This window comes from Lactuca saligna, chromosome 9 (genome assembly GCF_052625555.1).
Source record: "Lactuca saligna cultivar CGN05327 chromosome 9, ASM5262555v1, whole genome shotgun sequence".
In the NCBI taxonomy this organism is placed as follows: Eukaryota; Viridiplantae; Streptophyta; class Magnoliopsida; order Asterales; family Asteraceae; genus Lactuca; species Lactuca saligna.
In genome coordinates this window covers 191,699,748-191,719,783 of record NC_136425.1, presented here as the reverse complement: position 1 = coordinate 191,719,783, position 20,036 = coordinate 191,699,748, and the positions used below count along the sequence as shown (strand labels likewise).

General features: G+C 41.1%; 1 protein-coding gene across 1 annotated transcript; it reads left to right on the top strand.

The window, feature by feature from the left end:
• The first annotated feature begins 15,351 nt into the window (after positions 1-15,351).
• Positions 15,352-19,745, top strand: MLO4 (Seven transmembrane MLO family protein). The gene is made up of 15 exons (XM_078975367.1): positions 15,352-15,761; positions 15,841-15,898; positions 16,167-16,390; positions 16,475-16,591; positions 16,732-16,792; positions 17,124-17,215; positions 17,364-17,438; positions 17,842-17,927; positions 18,028-18,077; positions 18,156-18,196; positions 18,267-18,440; positions 18,545-18,580; positions 18,690-18,757; positions 19,048-19,108; positions 19,194-19,745. Exons 1-15 carry the CDS (start codon positions 15,633-15,635, stop codon positions 19,584-19,586), a joined length of 1,665 nt encoding a protein of 554 aa, XP_078831493.1. The 5' UTR covers positions 15,352-15,632; the 3' UTR covers positions 19,587-19,745.
• Positions 19,746-20,036: the final 291 nt, after the last annotated feature.

Here is a 20,036-nt window from a genome sequence, read left to right as displayed (position 1 = left end):
TGGGAAATTTCCATTGCATAGACTTGTTTACTTAATCACGAAATCTCTTTGTATTAAGACTAATAATCTTCTCAATGAAGTTGATGTTGGTTGTTCTTATGGGAAAAATCCATTGCATAATTGTAAAATGGTCTAAATTATGAATACCACCTATCACCATGACCATGGTTTCATTTTTTGGTTGATTATGTTATCGACTTTTGAGTTTGAATGGTATGTTGGGTGTTGGTGATGCTTAATGTTCGTTTATAGAGTTTCCACTAGATTTATACAAAGAATTTATAGAGATTTTTGAGGCAAAACCTAGGTGGGGTTTGGGATTGCTTATTTAACTCAATAAGCACTTTTTGATAAAAATGCTTATTAGCTTATTTGGTGATAAAAACAAGTTTCTAAAAAAATGTTTGGATTAGATTATGTGGTATAAGTTGATAAACCATTTAAGCAGAAAAAGTGTTCTGATTTTTTTTTACAAAAATATTGTAGTTATTTTACATGAAGAAGTTATGAGTCATTTTTTCAAAAATAAGGAGTGACTTATTAAAAAGTCTTTTTCGATAGTGTTAAAAAGTTGTTTTCAAAAACATTTTTCTATCTTTTAAACATATTTTTTAAAGTTTTTTAGTTTTTTGAAAAACTAATAAGTCGGTAATCATTTTTCAAACTCAATCTCAAACACTTCTTTGATAGAAACCTAAACTTAGAAACAAAAAACTTAATATCATACCGTCAGCGATCATCATCTAAACTTCATTGTCCTTACCCAACAATGAATCTTCAATATATCCATGGAAGTTTTCGATTTATGGGTTCCGACATATCATATGTGTAGGGGAAGACAAAGGGTTGTTCTTCTTATTGATGAACATGTGAGTTGTGTTATGTGAAAATCACATCTCATAAGAAATGATGAACAAATTCATTTAAGAGATTGTTTTATTAACTATTAATATTATAAATATAAATAAACGATAAGATAAGATAATATTATTTCATTTTAGAAAAATAAAAGAAAGCCATATGGACGATGATAGTGACTTGTCACAAACCAAAAATAGATAATGAAGCAAATGTTTAAAAACCTGACACCTATGATGTTATATTATGACATTAACCCTTTAATAAAACAATTGGATTCATAGTCCTGCTAATTTCCATGTGGTTTTGTTGAAATATGTTGTATAATTAATGCCCAACCATTCACATGAACATAACATAAGTTACCCATACATTAATTAGGGTTTATCGTTTATCAAAGCCTACCACAAAACAAAAAAGTGTCTCAACAAGCACATGATATCTTCTCTTAGGAGCGATTGATCACACACACCCCTAAATCTTCTTCTTTCTTTCCATACTCTACAAAAAAAAAAAAAAAAAAAAAAAAAAAAAAAAAAAAAACCATTCGCTATTTTCTTGTCAACTTAGGCAAAGAAACCCATAACTAATTAACTTTTCCTGTTTTTTGAACGACTAAATGGTTATATATTAGAAATCAAAAAAGTAGCAAGGAGCTAGCACACATTTACAAGGTGTGCAAGGGGATTTGAAGCCAAAAAAATCCAACTAACATTAACCTTTTGGTTCCTATTAGTAAACCAAAGGTATAAACTAATAACCAACAATAAAATAGAAAACCAACTCTCATTTTGAATGTTGTTGAACAGCACCTTTTTTCCTAACCTTCCAAAGCACCCAATACATCATTACAATAGCAATCAATGCATTCTTCTTAACCAAGGGCATATGTAGAGTCCAGCCTAATCATAACATCTAAAACACCCAAATGCGTGGTGAAAGAAAGCTCCAACAAACTAGATAGGGCATTCCAAGTCCTTACAACAATCACATTGACCAAACAAGTTAAGTAAATATTTTGGCTGCAACGAACACTCAGGATAAAAAATCATAGGAATATCAATGCCTTCTCGACAAAGTTCACTATGAAAGGAAGTCCATTTAAACAAAGATGCTAAAAGAAGATATACACATTTCAAGGGACGTATGTATTGTTGAAATCCTAAGTCGAGTAGGATTTGGAGACCAAGTAATAGCAACCTAGTTTTTAGGAAATCATAAACAAGTAGGTTTCTAGTTTCCTAATTGTAATCTAATTACAAGTCGGTAGTTAGGAGTATATATACACATGGTTTTAGGTCGAGTTATGATCATTGGAAAACATTGTAAACATTGTGAGTTTTAAGTGATATTCTCACAATAATCAAAGAGTTATTTTGATTAATATAACTGTGTTTACATATTCTGATCTTTATGTATTCCACCGTTTCGCCATTGTCGTCCGATTTGTTTTTTTGTGCCTTTAACAGTGAACCTACTGTTTAATTTTTTTTCCATAGAGTTAACAATTAAAGTGATATAATTAGTTGTTACTTAATTTAGATATTAATCCCTCCTACACTATTTAAAGTTTTAATGGGCTTTTATTTAAAAAAAGCATCACAATTTCTTAAAACATCATATTACAAGGCTATTGCCATACCTTGTAAATCTTATGGGGTTCTTGATTATATTCATCGCCATGCCTTTAGAATTGGTCAAGCTACACCATAAGCTTGTGATTGTTACTAATTGTATGTAATTATACATAAATAATGTAACGACCCAAAAATCACGACCAAAAATTTCTTTAAAAGCATTACTAGAATCATATTTATAAAAACTGTATCATAAATTCTCGAGTATTAATTCAAAACATAATATCATTATCAGAGTCGATCATTCCCAGGCTAACTGACTACGGTGTGTGCACTGCAATCTCCCCGAGCTCCTCTTTTGAAAACCGGGTACCTGAAACCAAAACTGAAAACCGTAAGCACGAAGCTTAGTGAGCTCCCCCAATCTAACACATACCATACAAAAACATATAAAGCACATACTGGGCCTTGCCCACTGCATCGGACCAATGTCCAGACTAACTGGGGCCTTGCCCCCTGCATCGGACCGAAGTCCGGAGACTGACTGGGACCTTGTCCCCTGCATCGGACCGAAGTCCGGACTAACTGGGGCCTTGCCCCCTGCATCGGACCGAAGTCCGGAGACTGACTGGGACCTTGTCCCCTGCATCGGACCGAAGTCCGGGCTAACTGGGTGAACACAGCATAGCATAACATATCAACTAGCATGAACACATATACTGCATACTACATCGGGCCGTAGCCCGGAACACATAACACATAACACATAAAACATAGCACATAAATCCTGTCTGAGCCACGAAGGCATCAAACATGCTAACTACTGCATCGGAAACTACTACTAACTAGACGGGCCGGCATTGTGGCCTTAGACCCGTCCCTACTGGAAGGAAACTCACCTGAGACTGCTGAACCCTACTGATAAATCTCTGGCTGCTACTCGACAATCCCCTGATCCGCTGCTCCTCCAGCTCTCCGAGCTATCAATATACATATAACACTTAGTCTGACAGTCAACTAAGTCAACTCTGGTCAGAGTCAACCTTCCAGGTCAACCCTACTCGCCGAGTCTTCCTAAAGACTCGCCGAGTTCATAAACTCAGGGTCTTTCTTATTCGCGACCCGACTCGCCGAGTCAGTCCATGACTCGCCGAGTCCTAGACAATCTTCAACCAACTCGCCGAGTTGCTCATCCAACTTGCCGAGTCCATGCCTAACTTCATCCGACTCGACGAGTTGTTCATCCTACTCGTCGAGTTCCTCCTCATCTTCAAGCTACTCGTCGAGTCCACTCGAAGGACTCGCCGAGTCCAGTCGGTTCTACATACATGCAGAGGACCTTTGAGTCATGCATGGACTCCAAACTGTAGATCCACTCTTTTAAGGTCTATTCCTTACGTAAAGTTGCAAACTTTACGTGTAGAGAAGGAGATCTAGGCAAGATACGCCATTAACTAGGGTGTAAGGCCAAGGGACTTCAAAATCAACACAATGACTTATACTTTATGCTTCTCCAGGCCCTAAAACACTTGAATCTGAAGTAGCAACTCCAGATCTGGCTTCTAACCCAAAATAATAACATTATGGCAAAAGAGCCCCAACAACCACACATAGATCTAGGTGCAAAAAGGGTCCAGGAACTAGTTTATTACCTCCAAGTGCTCAAAATGAACTCACAATCCCAGATCTATAGCTCCTTCTTGCTCCTCCAAGTTCCTTCTTCCTTTTTCCAAGCTTTAAAGCACCTTCCAAGGCTCAACTAGGAGATATGACGGCTAGGGTTTGATATCCAGGGCTAAAGAGGCAGTAAGGAACCCTGGGAAGAAGATTAAGACATTTATATAGGCCCCAAGTCCCGAATTTAGGGTTTTCCACGCACAGACCAGACTCGCCGAGTCCCCCTGGTCGGCTCGCCGAGTCGGTCACTTACTCCCCGACCCGGATCCCGCTCGGACTCGCCGAGTCCCTCCTTAGACTCGCCGAGTCGACCCCTAAACTTAGGGTTTTCTTTCCTTTCTTGGTCTTCGAAACTTTGGGTGTTATGTAACATCCGGATTTTTACCAGGTATCTTGTAAGTTTTAACTTCGTTATATTATGTGAGGGACTCGGCGAGTTGGGGCTCAGACTCGCCGAGTAGGGACGCGGAACTGATCGATGATGCGCGCTTGGACTCGGCGAGTCCAAGGTATGGACTCAGCGAGTCTGCGCTGTGTAATGAAACCCTAAATCTCCGGGTTTGTGGCCTATTTAAAGGGCCTTATGGCCGTCATTTGCACTCATCCAACCCCCAGAGTGTGTCCCTAGAGTTCTTGAGCGTTTGGTGAAGGATTGAGAGCAAATCTTGACCTTGTGGGTGTTGTTTAGCAAGAAGAAGGAGGCTCTAGGCAAGAGGAAGCAAAGGAGGTTGCTATTTCGTGGGTTTGGAGCCTGGATCATCACTTTAGAGGTAATATTTTCGGACCATTTTCTGTTTGGTGAAACTTGATGCAAGTTAGGGCTTAATATGATCATTTATGGGGTGATTTGGTGCCCTTTTGTTCCCTCTTTGAGTTGAGACCATGGATCTGGATCCATAGAGGTCCAGAGGGCCTCACTCATCAAGCTTTATGAGTGGAAATGGAGTCCTTGGCCTTGTGTTGAAGTAATAGAGTCAAAAACATCATTTGTGATCATGTGGAGGTTATTTATGCATCAAGATTGTGACTTTACGTGCTAAATAAGCATGGAGGGACTGGATCTAGGGATTAGTGGACTGGATCTGACCTTTAGAGCAAGATTGAGTCAGTGCATGGCACGGACTCGCCGAGTCCGAAGAACAGACTCGGCGAGTAGCATGAATGTTGCGCGACCACTCAGCGAGTGGCCTCGCCGAGTTGGGAAAGGTGAACTCAGTGGGTCAAGGGAGAGTCAGGATGGACAGGTGGACCGAGTCAAACTGGACTCGCCGAGTTGTTCTTGAGACTCGGCGAGTTGAGTCGTGGTGGCCCCACAACTCGTGCCAGGTGGAGCTCGTCGAGTTGGGGGAAATACTCGACGTGTCAAGGGAGGGTTCCAGGGAAATTGGTGCATGCGCACGGACTCGCCGAGTCGCTATAGTGCACTCGCCGAGTCCGGTCAGAATTGACCGTTGACCAGCGTTGACCAAGAGTGATTTGTTATAGTGTGATCAACCCTAGTTGGGAGAGTGTTAATTAGAGATGTATTGTGCTATAGGGGGCTACAGCTCGGCGGATCGAGTGTTTAGTGATTTCAGGGTTACGAGTTACCGAGACACACGAGGTGAGTCTCCTCACTATACTTTACCTTGAGTAGGTAATCAGAGTTATGTGATAGAGTATTTGTATGCTCTGTATGTTATGTGTTGTACTGCATGATTTATATGTGACTTATGTGGTGCATGTTTATCAGAGCTAGAACCTGAGGGTTCACAGAGTTTGGGTGCACGGACCCACAGAGTTATAGCCTCGAGTGGCTTATATGTGTTTTATGTGGTATTTTGGGGAACTCACTAAGCTTTGTGCTTACAGTATTGATGTTATTTGTTTCAGGTGTTAGTGACGACCGCGGGAAGGCGCCGGCTTGATCCGTACACACACGTTTGGAGTTTTACATGTTGATCTTGGGATTTTGTACTGTATTATTGAACAAGTAAAATGGGTGTTTTTATGAATATTAGTGGAATTATGTTTTATATAAAAATCGAAAATTTTGTTTGAAAAATCAGTGTTACAAATTGGTATCAGAGCCTTGGTTTGAGGGATTCGGGTACACCTTCGGGAGTATTTGAACTCAAACTGAGGAATTAAAGAGATATTTTCAAAAATAAAAACCAAAATTTTCTAAGAGTAAAGGGTTTTCCAGGAAGAAACGTGTGTACGATCAGTCAGCGCCCGAACGGTGAATTCCCAAAATATCTTTTGTTATGAAATAATTATTACTGTGATGTGTTTGCATGCTAGAGCAGGCTAGGTATTGCTGATAGGACTAGAGTGGCCTGTTTTGTGATGCCTTAGCTTAGGGAATGGTGAGCTGCTATGAGATGCCAAGAGTAATTAGGTAGCAGCTAGGGCTTTGTGTGAGATTTGTTCCAGAGTGATTTAAGTATAATAGAGTACTTGGGGACTGGGATCCGAAGAGGACGGTTTGGGGTGTGTACTGAGACGGTGCGGACAGTAGTATTGGGCCCGTACTACTCAAAGCACCGGTGCGGTACACAGTCCAAATAAGAATCTGGGGATGCCAAGAATCAAGGAGGGATGGATTGTTGAATGTAAGAGTGTTCGAGTGAATTCTAATTATCGCATGTTGTATTTCAGAGGTTGATCATGGTGAGGACACGACACATGCCGGAGGATGCCGGATCTAGTGATGAGGAGATTCGACAGATCATTCATGAGGAGGTGGCTGCGGTCATCAGAGCTGAGATACCAGAGATGTTCGTGTCTATCAAGACCGCTTTGATTGAGACGTTTGACGAGCGCTACGCCGCTCTTTCTGAGGCTGCGGTTGCAGCGGCTACCGCAGCGATTGCTGCGACCAGACCCCAGGGAGGTGATGCGATGTTGTTTAGGGAGTTCAGCAACACCAAGCCACCAGAGTTTGATGGTACACAGGATCCGGTGGCGGCTATGAGGTGGATATCTGATATGGAGGGATGCTTCTTCACTTGCTCGTCCCCTGAGCATTTGAAGGTTCGGTTCGCGCTGAACCAGCTTCGCTTGGGAGCGAAGGACTGGTGGAAGTTTGTGACTGCGCATTTCACACCGACCGAGCTTGCGGCGGTGACCTGGGAGAGGTTCACTTCCATGTTCTGAGATGAGTATGTTCCTCAGGTGGAGAGGGAACGTCTGGCACAGGAGTTTCTGACCCTCAAGCGGGGTACCGAGTCAGTTACAGCGATTACGAGGATGTTTCAGGAGAGGGCGATGTTTTGCCCTGAGCACGTATCCACCGAACAGGCACGTATGAGCCGTTATCTGAGCATTTTGAGACGGGATATTCGGGAGTTCGCTGCGAACTCCTCGTATCGGACATTTGCCGAGCTTCAGGCAAATGCTCGGAAGAGGGAGATTGAGCTTGAGACTCAGGCCAGGGAGGAGGCGGAGTCTATGGGGAGGGATCGGCGGCCGGCACAGTCCCAGCCGGCAGCCAAGCGGGCCAAGCCCGCTGATCCCAGACCCGGGAGCCAGAAGGGCCGCACTTGTGGGAAGTGCGGCAAGGGTCACGATGGCGTCTGTCGGGCAGGGTCTTGCTACAAATGTGGCAAGGAGGGGCATATGGCTAAGGACTGCCCCAAGGGATTTGCAGTGTGCTTCCACTGCAACCAGACCGGACACCGGAAGGCGGAGTGTCCACTGCTGCGCGGGACATCTCAGGGGACTGCCCCCGCCGCCATCAGAGCTGCTGCTGCAGAGAGTCGGCCCGTGAAGGCCGAGGCACCAAGGGCTCGGGGGAGAGCCTTCCAGCTGACTGCGGAAGAGGTCCGCGCCGCACTCGACGTTGTGGCTGGTATGTTTCCTTTTCATTATTGTTTATGATGTTGAAATATTATGCTTATATCATGATATGCTTAGGTACCTTCCTTGTGAATTCTGTACCTGCTTTAGTGTTATTTGACTCGGGTGCGAGTCGATCTTTTGTGTCTTTGGCATTTAGTCAGCGTATCAGTGTTAGTCGTGGAGTATTGAGTCGGCCCCTGCGGGTTTCCATAGCCGCCGACAGAGTGATTTGTGCTACAGAGATCTTCCGGGGATGTGTATTGGAGATATTCGGGGTCGAGTTTCCGATCGACCTGATTCCGATTGCGATGGGTGATGTTTGTGTTATAGTGGGCATGGATTGGTTGAGCCGATTCGGTGCGGTTATCGATTGCGAGCGTCAGCTGGTGACTATACGAGATCCTAGTGGGGGAGTTCTTTCAGTATACGGCGAGGGTACACGTTCTGGATCAGCCTTTTGTTCGGCTGCTAGGGCGAGGCAGTGTTTACAGCAGGGCTGTAAGGGCTATGTAGCGTATGTGATGGATACGCGAGTGATTTCGGAGAGACCGAGCTCTGTGGATGAAGTTCCGGTGGTGCGGGAGTTTCCTGATGTATTTCCCGGAGAGCTACCAGGTGTGCCTCCCGTGAGGCAAGTGGATTTTGGTATCGATTTGGTTCCTGGAGCCGCGCCTATTGCTAAGGTGCCGTATCGCCTTGCGCCTCCAGAGATGCAGGAGTTATCCTCGCAACTTCAGGAGTTGCTGGGGAAGGGGTTCATTCGGCCGAGTAGCTCGCCGTGGGGAGCACCCATCTTGTTTGTGAAGAAGAAGGATGGCTCGCATCGCATGTGTATTGATTACCGGGAATTGAATAAGCTTACGGTCAAGAACCGTTACCCGCTGCCGAGGAACGACGACTTATTCGACCAGCTACAGGGGGCATCTTGGTTTTCCAAGATTGATTTGAGGTCGGGATACCATCAGGTGAGAGTGCGGGACGAGGACGTCCAGAAGACAGCATTCAGGACGCGTTATGGGCATTATGAGTTTGTGGTGATGCCTTTTGGGCTCACCAATGCCCCGGCTGTGTTCATGGATCTCATGAACAGGGTATGTCGGCCGATGTTGGATCGGTCGGTGATCGTCTTCATTGATGACATTCTGGTATATTCGAGATCTAGAGAGCAGCACGAGGAGCACTTGAGGGAGGTTCTTGGAGTTTTGAGATCGGAGAAACTTTACGCAAAGTTCTCCAAGTGCGGTTTCTGGTTACGGGAGGTCCAGTTTCTGGGACATCTCGTTAACCAGAAGGGAATATTGGTCGATCCGGCTAAGGTTGACGCAGTGATGAGGTGGGAGGTGCCGAGGTCACCTTCTGAGATACGGAGTTTCCTCGGGTTGGCAGGGTATTATCGGAGGTTTATTAAGGATTTCTCCAAGATTGCGGCTCCTCTCACCAGATTGACCCGGAAGGGTGTGGCATTTGCATGGGGTCCCGAGCAGCAGACCTCCTTTGAGACGCTTCGCCAAAGGTTGTGTGAAGCTCCAGTATTAGCCCTTCCGGAAGGTATGGAAGGTTTTGTGGTATTCTGTGACGCATCGATCCTAGGATTGGGAGCGGTATTGATGCAGAAGGGTCATGTGATAGCTTATGCATCGAGGCAGTTGAAGCCTCACGAGACGAGGTACCCCACGCATGATTTGGAGTTGGGGGCAGTGGTGTTCGCCCTCAAGATTTGGCGGCACTACTTGTATGGGGTTCGTTGTACGATTTACACGGACCATAAGAGTTTGAAGTACTTGATGGATCAGCCTAACCTAAATATGCGGCAGAGGAGATGGTTAGACGTGGTCAAGGACTATGATTGCGAGATCTTGTACCACCCGGGCAAGGCTAATGTGGTAGCCGACGCGTTGAGTCGCAGGGCGGAGAGTACTCCCCTGCGAGATGTATGTTTGAGACTGACCGTGATAGCTCCAGTTCTGGACGCCATTCGTGGGGCTCAGGCCGAGGCCGTGCGTCCGGAGATGCAGAAGAGAGAGCGGGTTGCTGGGATGGTTTCTGAGTTTATATCGGATAGTCGAGGCCTTATGACTTATCAGGGCAGGATCTGGGTACCGTTTGTGGGCGGTACCCGTGTTACATTGATGGAGGAGGCTCATAGATCGAAATTTTCGATCCACCCCGGGGCCACAAAGATGTATTTGGACCTAAGGAAGGAGTATTGGTGGCCCTGTATGAAGAGGGATGTAGCATGGTTTGTCGAGAAGTGTTTGACCTGTCGAAGGGTAAAGGCCGAACACCAGAGACCGCATGGCAAGTTGCAGCCATTGGAGGTTCCCGAGTGGAAGTGGGAACAGATCACTATGGACTTTATCACCAAATTGCCGAGGACTGCCAGAGGAGTTGATGCAATTTGGGTGATCGTGGATAGGTTGACAAAGAGCGCTCACTTTCTTGCCATCAGTGAGAGTTCTTCAGCGGAGAAATTGGCGGAGATTTACGTGAGAGAGGTTGTATCTCGGCATGGGGTGCCGATCTCGATTGTTTCAGACCGCGATGTGCGGTTCACTTCCCGTTTTTGGAAGAAATTTCATGAGGAATTGGGTACTAAGCTGCATTTTAGTACCGCATACCACCCCCAGACCGACGGTCAGAGTGAGCGGACGATACAGACACTCGAGGACATGCTTCGAGCTTGTGTACTGGATTTCGGGGGTAGTTGGGACACGTATTTGCCTTTGGCGGAATTTTCCTACAATAACAGCTATCATTCGAGCATTGGTATGCCACCTTTTGAGCTGTTGTATGGTAGGAGGTGTCGGACTCCCATATGTTGGGGAGAGGTTGGGCAAAGGGTAATGGGCAGTACAGAGATCGTGAATCAGACGACAGAGCAGATACAGTTGGTCAGGCAGAGGTTATTGACCGCTCAGAGTCGACAGAAGAGTTACGCGGATAGACGCCGGTCCGAATTGGAATTTCAGGTCGGCGACTTTGTTCTCCTGAAGGTCTCTCCTTGGAAAGGAGTGATCCGGTTCAGGAAGAGGGGTAAATTGGGACCCCGGTTTATTGGCCCATTTCGTGTGATCGCCAGGGTGGGCCGGGTAGCCTATCGGCTGGAGTTACCAGCAGAGTTGGGACAGATTCACAACACTTTCATGTATCGCAGTTGAGGAAATGTATAGCCGATGAGTCGGCAGTGGTTCCACTTGAGGATATTCAGGTTGATGCGAGCCTGAATTATGCGGAGAGACCAGTGGCTATTAGGGATCGGAAGATCAAGATTTTGAGGAACAAGGAGGTACCTCTGGTATTGGTTCAGTGGCAACATCAGAAGGGATCAGAGATGACCTGGGAGCCAGAGGGTATGATGCGAGAGCAGCATCCGGAGCTGTTTTAGAGTGGGACTTCGAGGGCGAAGTCCAGTTCTAGTGGGGGAGACTTGTAACATCCGGATTTTACCAGGTAACTTGTAAGTTTTAACTTCGTTATATTATGTGAGGGACTCGGCGAGTTGGGGCTCAGACTCGCCGAGTAGGGACGCGGAACTGATCGATGATGCGCGCTTGGACTCGGCGAGTCCAAGGTATGGACTCGGCGAGTCCAAGGTATGGACTCGGCGAGTCTGCGCTGTGTAATGAAACCCTAAATCTCCGGGTTTGTGGCCTATTTAAAGGGCCTTATGGCCGTCATTTGCACTCATCCAACCCCCAGAGTGTGTCCCTAGAGTTCTTGAGCGTTTGGTGAAGGATTGAGAGCAAATCTTGACCTTGTGGGTGTTGTTTAGCAAGAAGAAGGAGGCTCTAGGCAAGAGGAAGCAAAGGAGGTTGCTATTTCGTGGGTTTGGAGCCTGGATCATCACTTTAGAGGTAATATTTTCGGACCATTTTCTGTTTAGTGAAACTTGATGCAAGTTAGGGCTTAATATGATCATTTATGGGGTGATTTGGTGCCCTTTTGTTCCCTCTTTGAGTTGAGACCATGGATCTGGATCCATAGAGGTCCAGAGGGCCTCACTCATCAAGCTTTATGAGTGGAAATGGAGTCCTTGGCCTTGTGTTGAAGTAATAGAGTCAAAAACATCATTTGTGATCATGTGGAGGTTATTTATGCATCAAGATTGTGACTTTACGTGCTAAATAAGCATGGAGGGACTGGATCTAGGGATTAGTGGACTGGATCTGACCTTTAGAGCAAGATTGAGTCAGTGCATGGCACGGACTCGCCGAGTCCGAAGAACAGACTCGGCGAGTAGCATGAATGTTGCGCGACCACTCAGCGAGTGGCCTCGCCGAGTTGGGAAAGGTGAACTCAGTGGGTCAAGGGAGAGTCAGGATGGACAGGTGGACCGAGTCAAACTGGACTCGCCGAGTTGTTCTTGAGACTCGGCGAGTTGAGTCGTGGTGGCCCCACAACTCGTGCCAGGTGGAGCTCGTCGAGTTGGGGGAAATACTCGACGTGTCAAGGGAGGGTTCCAGGGAAATTGGTGCATGCGCACGGACTCGCCGAGTCGCTATAGTGCACTCGCCGAGTCCGGTCAGAATTGACCGTTGACCAGCGTTGACCAAGAGTGATTTGTTATAGTGTGATCAACCCTAGTTGGGAGAGTGTTAATTAGAGATGTATTGTGCTATAGGGGGCTACAGCTCGGCGGATCGAGTGTTTAGTGATTTCAGGGTTACGAGTTACCGAGACACACGAGGTGAGTCTCCTCACTATACTTTACCTTGAGTAGGTAATCAGAGTTATGTGATAGAGTATTTGTATGCTCTGTATGTTATGTGTTGTACTGCATGATTTATATGTGACTTATGTGGTGCATGTTTATCAGAGCTAGAACCTGAGGGTTCACAGAGTTTGGGTGCACGGACCCACAGAGTTATAGCCTCGAGTGGCTTATATGTGTTTTATGTGGTATTTTGGGGAACTCACTAAGCTTTGTGCTTACAGTGTTGATGTTATTTGTTTCAGGTGTTAGTGACGACCGCGGGAAGGCGCCGGCTTGATCCGTACACACACGTTTGGAGTTTTACATGTTGATCTTGGGATTTTGTAATGTATTATTGAACAAGTAAAATGGGTGTTTTTATGAATATTAGTGGAATTATGTTTTATATAAAAATCGAAAATTTTGTTTGAAAAATCAGTGTTACATGTTACAAATAAACCTCTTAAGTAAAAGTAACTCATAAAATTTTGTGAGTGTTAAATGGTGGTTGTGAATCATATCTTGGTGGTTGATGGTCTAGTTAGTTGGTTTTGAACTTTTAATAGATGGATAATGGAGCAGGGAGATGGCCATAAGGTTACAGGGCGTAGGCAACACGTCTATGGCGTGATGCTAAGATAGAGCACCATCACGGTGTAAACACCGCCTCTCTCAACCGTGACGCTGAGGTGAAGTCGAGCATCATGACCCTTTTACAACTAACCACGACTGCTTCTTTCTCTCTCGTCTCTTCCTTGTCAATTTTCTCTTACTGTGATGACCACACCCTCATGTTGTAGTGTGAAGATGGTGTTGAGGTGGAAGAGGGTGGCCGAGGGGTGGCGTGATGATCAAACCCACCAGCCTAAGGTCTAAATGGATAGTGTGGCATGTAGATGTAATGTGGATAATGCGGAATATGGTAAAAGTAGAAGTGTTGAAAAAAAATATATCTCAAAACAACGTTTTAAGATGTGGCTATGCCACTATTGTCATGCCAACGCCATATAAACAAATGAACACGTCACCTTCAACCTGTAAAAAAAGTAGAACTAAAGTAGTGATTTGGGACGTTTTACAGGTATTTTAAATCTTTTACATATTTGGTAAATATGTAAAACTAAAATTAAAATATTTTTGTGTTGATTCAAATGACCATCAAACTCTCGATTGTAACTCGATTTAGCCACTAAACATCTAATCACGTTAAATTAAACCCTAAAGTATGAACTTTTATTCGTTTGGCCATTCCGTCCTCATGCACCCGGGTAGCCGATTTCCCTACCTATGTGGCCTAAGTGAGGGTAAAACAACTCGATTTAGCCACTAAACTTCTCATCATGCTAAATTAGACAGTGAAATCTATTTTTAAACTAAACTCTCTTTTAAGTTTTTTATGTTGTTTTTTTTAATTTTTCAGTAAAAATCGAACTCTAAATTTCATTTTATATATTTATTCATGTTGACATTAAGTTTACACCGAAAATAATAAATTAGATAATCATTTATATATAAATCTATTTATCATAAATCTATCACAAACAATTTATATGGGTTGTCAAAATTAATTGTTACAGAAAATTTAATATGTACTTTAATTTTAAATAAAAAATATAATTGAATGTGGTGAGTACATGCACTTTTTACGAATTTAAAAACCTATATTGTGGATTATCATGTATAACCATATTTAACATTTCTTTATATTAAGTCTAAGAATTAGTTTAAGCTTGAATGAAGCCATCAATATGTTTATATTTGTAATTTTCATCAAACTTTTCATATCTCTCTCTCTCTCTCTCTCTCTCTCTCTCTCTCTCTCTCTCTATATATATATATATATATATATATATATATATATATATATATATATATATATATATATATATATATATATATATATTCTTTTGAGTTTATAGTTTTTTTTTATTTGGTCTTTTATTGAAGTTTTTATAACGGTTTGTTCTTTTCCAAAAAAAATCATATACGAAGAAAAGAAAAATGTAAAAGTAGTAGAAATAGTGATATTACTTGAATTAAATTAAAATAAAAAATAAAAAATTATATACGACCAGAATTCAAAAGCCAAAACTTTAATATACTTTAATATATTTATATAGTTTACAAGTTTTTTTTAAAAGGTTATCAAATTGGTGAAAAATAGAACGAAAACTAATTTGTCAAGATCAGATATTTATTTTTTAAACGAGTTTTTTTTCCATAAAATTTAACGTGATGAGTAGTTAAATAATAAGTTTCTTTTCAGGAGTTTAACGGTGATCCTCTGAGTCAAAGTTTTTTTTTTTTTACGCAAAGTTTTGCTTTCCCTACTTTTCATAAAATTAAACAACACAAATGGGTGCTATTACTTGTAAAAGGCAGGGCAGAGAATCCATGGGGGTGGATCTGCACATGCATATCCACTTCAAAACACAAACCACGGTAATTAAGATTCTCGCACGTAACCTTCCATGAGAAAGACAGAGAAGACCCACAAAAGAAAATTATAAAATTTGTATATAACTCGAACGTACGTAATCATATTATATATACAAAAAAGATAAATTATATTTCTAAGTCCTACCCATTAAATTGTGTTTGTTTTCGTTTGACATACAAGTTTAATGGCATGTGGGCAGGTAGGGTTTGAAGGAACAAGTGCAAATGTGAGCTCATCACTTCCAATGCAGTTGGAGTTCGAAACGTATTTTTCTCCATTAATTAATACACCCATTAAATTACACCCCACAAAGCACACATACAGCCTAAACTTTACCATAATTTGTGTAGACACACTGCAAGTTCTAAAGAAAGAGAGATATCGATCACTCTCCCTCTGTTTCAAAAGATTCCAAGATCGGTTTCTTATTATTTAAATAACACCCACGTTAAACCGCGAAATGCGCAGCATTTCGAGAGAAACCCCACCTGAAAATACTCTGAAAGCTGTCGTCTTTCTTGCGGGAGTGAGGGGAAAAGTTTCATTTTGATGCAAGAAAGTGAAAATGGAGGAAGAACTTATCAGGCATGGGAGATCTTTAGCTGAAACACCAACATGGGCTGTTGCTACTACTATTACTTTCATGGTTTTTGCTTGCTTGTTGGTTCAAAGATCGATTTACAGATTTGGGAGGGTAATTTTTGAGTTTTTCCATTTTTTGTTTAGATTTTCTGTTGAGAATTTGAATGATTTGTGAGATTTGTGGTATCCAGTGGTTGCAGAAGACAAGGAGAAAGGCGCTGTTAGCTTCTTTAGAAAAGATCAAAGAAGGTTAGCCACAAGTTTGACATCAAATAGTTATGTTTTATAATTTCAAGTTCAATTGGTACTTATTTGTTATGTATATTAATGTGATTTCATTTTGGGTTGAGCAAATCATGGAAAAAGCAATGCGACAGTGACTTGTAATCTTTTATGGATTCTCATAAAACAATATTGAATGTTTTGATTATTTAAGCTTTCGCAAAAAATATTGCATTTAAGATATGTCTGATGGTGCTTGAATAACCTTGTATAAAAATCTTTAAATCTGATACAGAACTTATGCTTCTTGGACTCATATCTTTGTTATTGGGGCAATGGGCAAGGGTGATTTCACAGATTTGTGTGGATTCCTCACTCTTTAGTAGTAAATTCTTCCTTTGCTCCAAAGAAGATTTTGAGATGGAAAAAATTGTAATTTTCTCAAGATTCACTTCCTTTTCAAACGAGTCTGATACACCTCCAGAAGGGCTTAATACTCATTTTCATCAGTGTGGTGAGGTAAAAAAAATTGTGCCTCATTTCCTCATTGTTATGATTTATGAAGGTAAAGTTAGTGAACATATTTTGATTTTTATTTTGTAGGGGAGAGAACCGTTTGTTTCTTATGAAGGTCTTGAGCAACTTCACCGATTCTTGTTTGTTCTTGGGATCACTCATGTTTTATATAGTTGTGTGTCTGTTGGTTTGGCCATGATTAGGGTATATTATCTATCTACTGCATTTTGCATGCATTGGACTGAGACTCTGTTTTGTCTGTACAAAAAACGTGAATGCCCTCCTCATCATCATCATCGAAAATAGCTCCATAGAGGTTGTTAATGGGCATGTTTTATATGCAGATATACAGCTGGAGGAAATGGGAATATCAAGCAAGCCTATTGGCAGCCGAAAACTTGCAAGGTTTTCTTCAACATTTCATGCTTGATAAATGATATTTAGAAAAGTTGGGACTTAATGGGAAAATTTTCATTTCTCTAACATTCTATTTTTAGTTGTTCTTTCTAAAAAAATCCATATGCATTGAGGGGTTGTTTCTTTCTGACTTAACAGGCTTAAGGGTTAAATACTTAAATTGGACAACTATACATGAATATTGTGAAATTTGATTTTTGGAATGTAAGGATAAAATGGTTATTTAGTTTCGTTCAAACAGTTTATTTAGTCTAGAAAAGAAAAAGACTTAATGGGTACAACACTTTGTTTGCTTATTTATTTTGGTGTATGTTTATAGTGAGGAAGATAAAAGTGATGAGGCGCCAAGTGACTTTCATTAAACACCATGCAACACATCCATGGAGCAAGAGCCGGATTCTTATTTGGATAGTACGGATTATCCAACACATTTTCAACACGTTTAAATTTCAAGATCATGCAACTAGATGAAATTTTCTTTTCAAAATGAATCACTAATGGCTCTAAAGATATTTAAACTCACAATCTAATTGTTTTTATGTGTTGTTTGTTATTACAGCTGTGCTTTCTAAGACAATTCAAAAGTCCAATGCAAAAGTCGGATTATGCGGCTTTGCGGTTGGGTTTCATCACCGTGGGTATTTGACTTTGGCTCTATTTCTTTCTTATTTCCATTAAGTCATTCTTTCTGCATTAAGTCACAAGTTAAATGCAAGAAACAATAATGTAATTTCATTGATTTGTTTATTATAGCATTTTAATTTCATTTCATCCTCATAACAACATTATACTTTGAAAAATCTACCAAGTTGTATCATCATCATCCAAATACAAAGTAAAATTTTAAAATTGTGTAGATTTTTCGAAGTATAATGCCTTAATAAGTAGAAAGAAATGCAATGTACAATGAGGTAATAAAAAGAAATGAAAGAAGAATACTATGATAAACAAACAAATGAAAATATGTTGCTATTTCCTGCATTGAGCCCATAAGTCAAAAAGAAACATCTTACTATCTTGGTGTGTTGTGTATTCAGACTCATAAATTGCCACTTTCTTATAATTTCCACAACTATATGGTACGAAGCATGGAAGATGAATTTTATGAAATTGTGGGAATTAGGTATGTTGTTTTTTTTATTCATTCTTGAAACTTATATAACCATAGTTATCTCACATTCTTGAGTTATAAATAATGTTCGTTATCAATTATCTTTTTTCAGTTGGCCACTTTGGGCTTATGCCATACTATGCATCTTCATAAACATTCATGGTAAACTTTTTCTTCACATTTGAAAGTAAATTTTACATAATTTCCAACATGTTTTTGATTGATTTTGGGGTCTTGTAGGTCTTAATATTTACTTCTGGCTTTCTTTTGTCCCTGCCATTGTAAGTCTATGTGTTTTCTTTTCAATTGATTGATAAATCTTGTAATACTTAATGTTTTTTTGGTTGAAAGCTTGTGTTGTTGGTGGGGACAAAACTTCAGCATGTTGTCTCCTTATTAGCTCTTGAAATAGTGGAGACAAGGGGCCCATCTGCTAGAGTAGCTCAAGTGAAGCCGAGTGATGAGCTTTTTTGGTTTGGTAAACCAGAAATATTGTTACGATTGATACAATTCATCTCCTTTCAGGTGAATTTTTTATTACTTCTTCACAAGTTTCCAAAAGACATTAATACCCTCCTCCTCATCATCATGTTTCCATGATTCTGAATTTTTACATTGCCCAAATGCAGAATGCATTTGAGATGGCGACATTCATCTGGTCTGTGGTAAGTAAACCCTCTTCATGCATCAACATTTAATGAGATTTCATCGAATTTTCCTAAAAATAAATAAGATTGCTCATGAGTTGTTGCATAAAACAATCACCTTTTGCAGTGGGGATTCAAACAAAGATCATGTTTCATGAAGAATCACACGATGATAGTTATTAGGCTGACTTGTGGGTATGTTTCTCTTTACAAATTTGAAAATCGTGTCCTAAAAATGACAAAAATTTTCATCTTTCACCACTTTTGTTTATTATAGCATCATACTTTTGTTTCTTCTTATTAAAAGATTGTACTTTGAGAAATCTTCCCAATTATAGCAATGTCATCCGGATACAAAGCAATTTTCACTATTTCTCATAGCATAATGTTCTAATAAGAAAAACATAATAAAGGTACAAATTTAAAATGTTATAATTATTTCTAATCACATCTTTGTTTTTCTGGTTACATTGTCATGATTGCAGGGTTCTTGTCCAGTTTTGGTGTAGCTATAGCACAGTGCCTTTGAATGTCATTGTTACACAGGTTCATGTTATAAAATGATAAAATCATCAAGAAATTTTAAGTTTTTTGTTACATTGTTCACTCATTTTGATTTTTTATTTTTCAGATGGGTTCAAAGTGTAAGAAAGCATTGATAGCAGAAAGTGTTCGTGAATCACTTCACAGTTGGTGTAAAAGAGTAAAAGAAAGATCAAAAACACTTCACTCAGTTGCTACAAGGTCAACATGTTCACTTGGGTCAACCATCGATGAAGGTGATGAAGTAATTACAGTGGCTTCAGGGACGTTATCTCAGTCATCATCCACCGGAACACTTACTCAGATGGAGGATAACCGGAGCTCCGGCGATGCCAACCACCCACCGGAGCAAGAACTTTCGTTCAGGATGTCTGAATATTTGTCTGATACGATTAGACATGCACCACCAAATCAGGGCATTGAAGAGCATGAAGTTGAAGTTGAAGTTGAAACTCTTCAAGATTTACTTCGTAAGACATGAAAGTTTAAGTTCTTCAATTGGATATTTAAGACATTGGTGTTGGCATAAACCCTAACTCGAGTTGACATTACATCCAATATTTCGTACTTTAGAGGTGAAATATTTCCTTTAAATGTTGTTATCATTACTAATAAACAATATTTACTTCATAACCACAAACATGCATCAAGAATCCTCTTCAGCAACCCTAATTTCATCTCATATACATAAAAAAGAAGAAATAGAGATTATAAAAGTGTTTAATATGCCATTGAAGTCATGATTTTGTCACCTTTTAGCCATTTGACTAGGTTTCAAACGATTTCCAGGTTGCCACTTGCCACATGGCTGTGATGTGGCTCCTAGAAGACAAATTTGATTTTCCTCACGTCTCCTCTTCCTCTCGTCTAGGTATCTTCCTTGTGTATTTAGTCGATAGATAGTTCAAGGATAACAAGAATGATAGAAGTA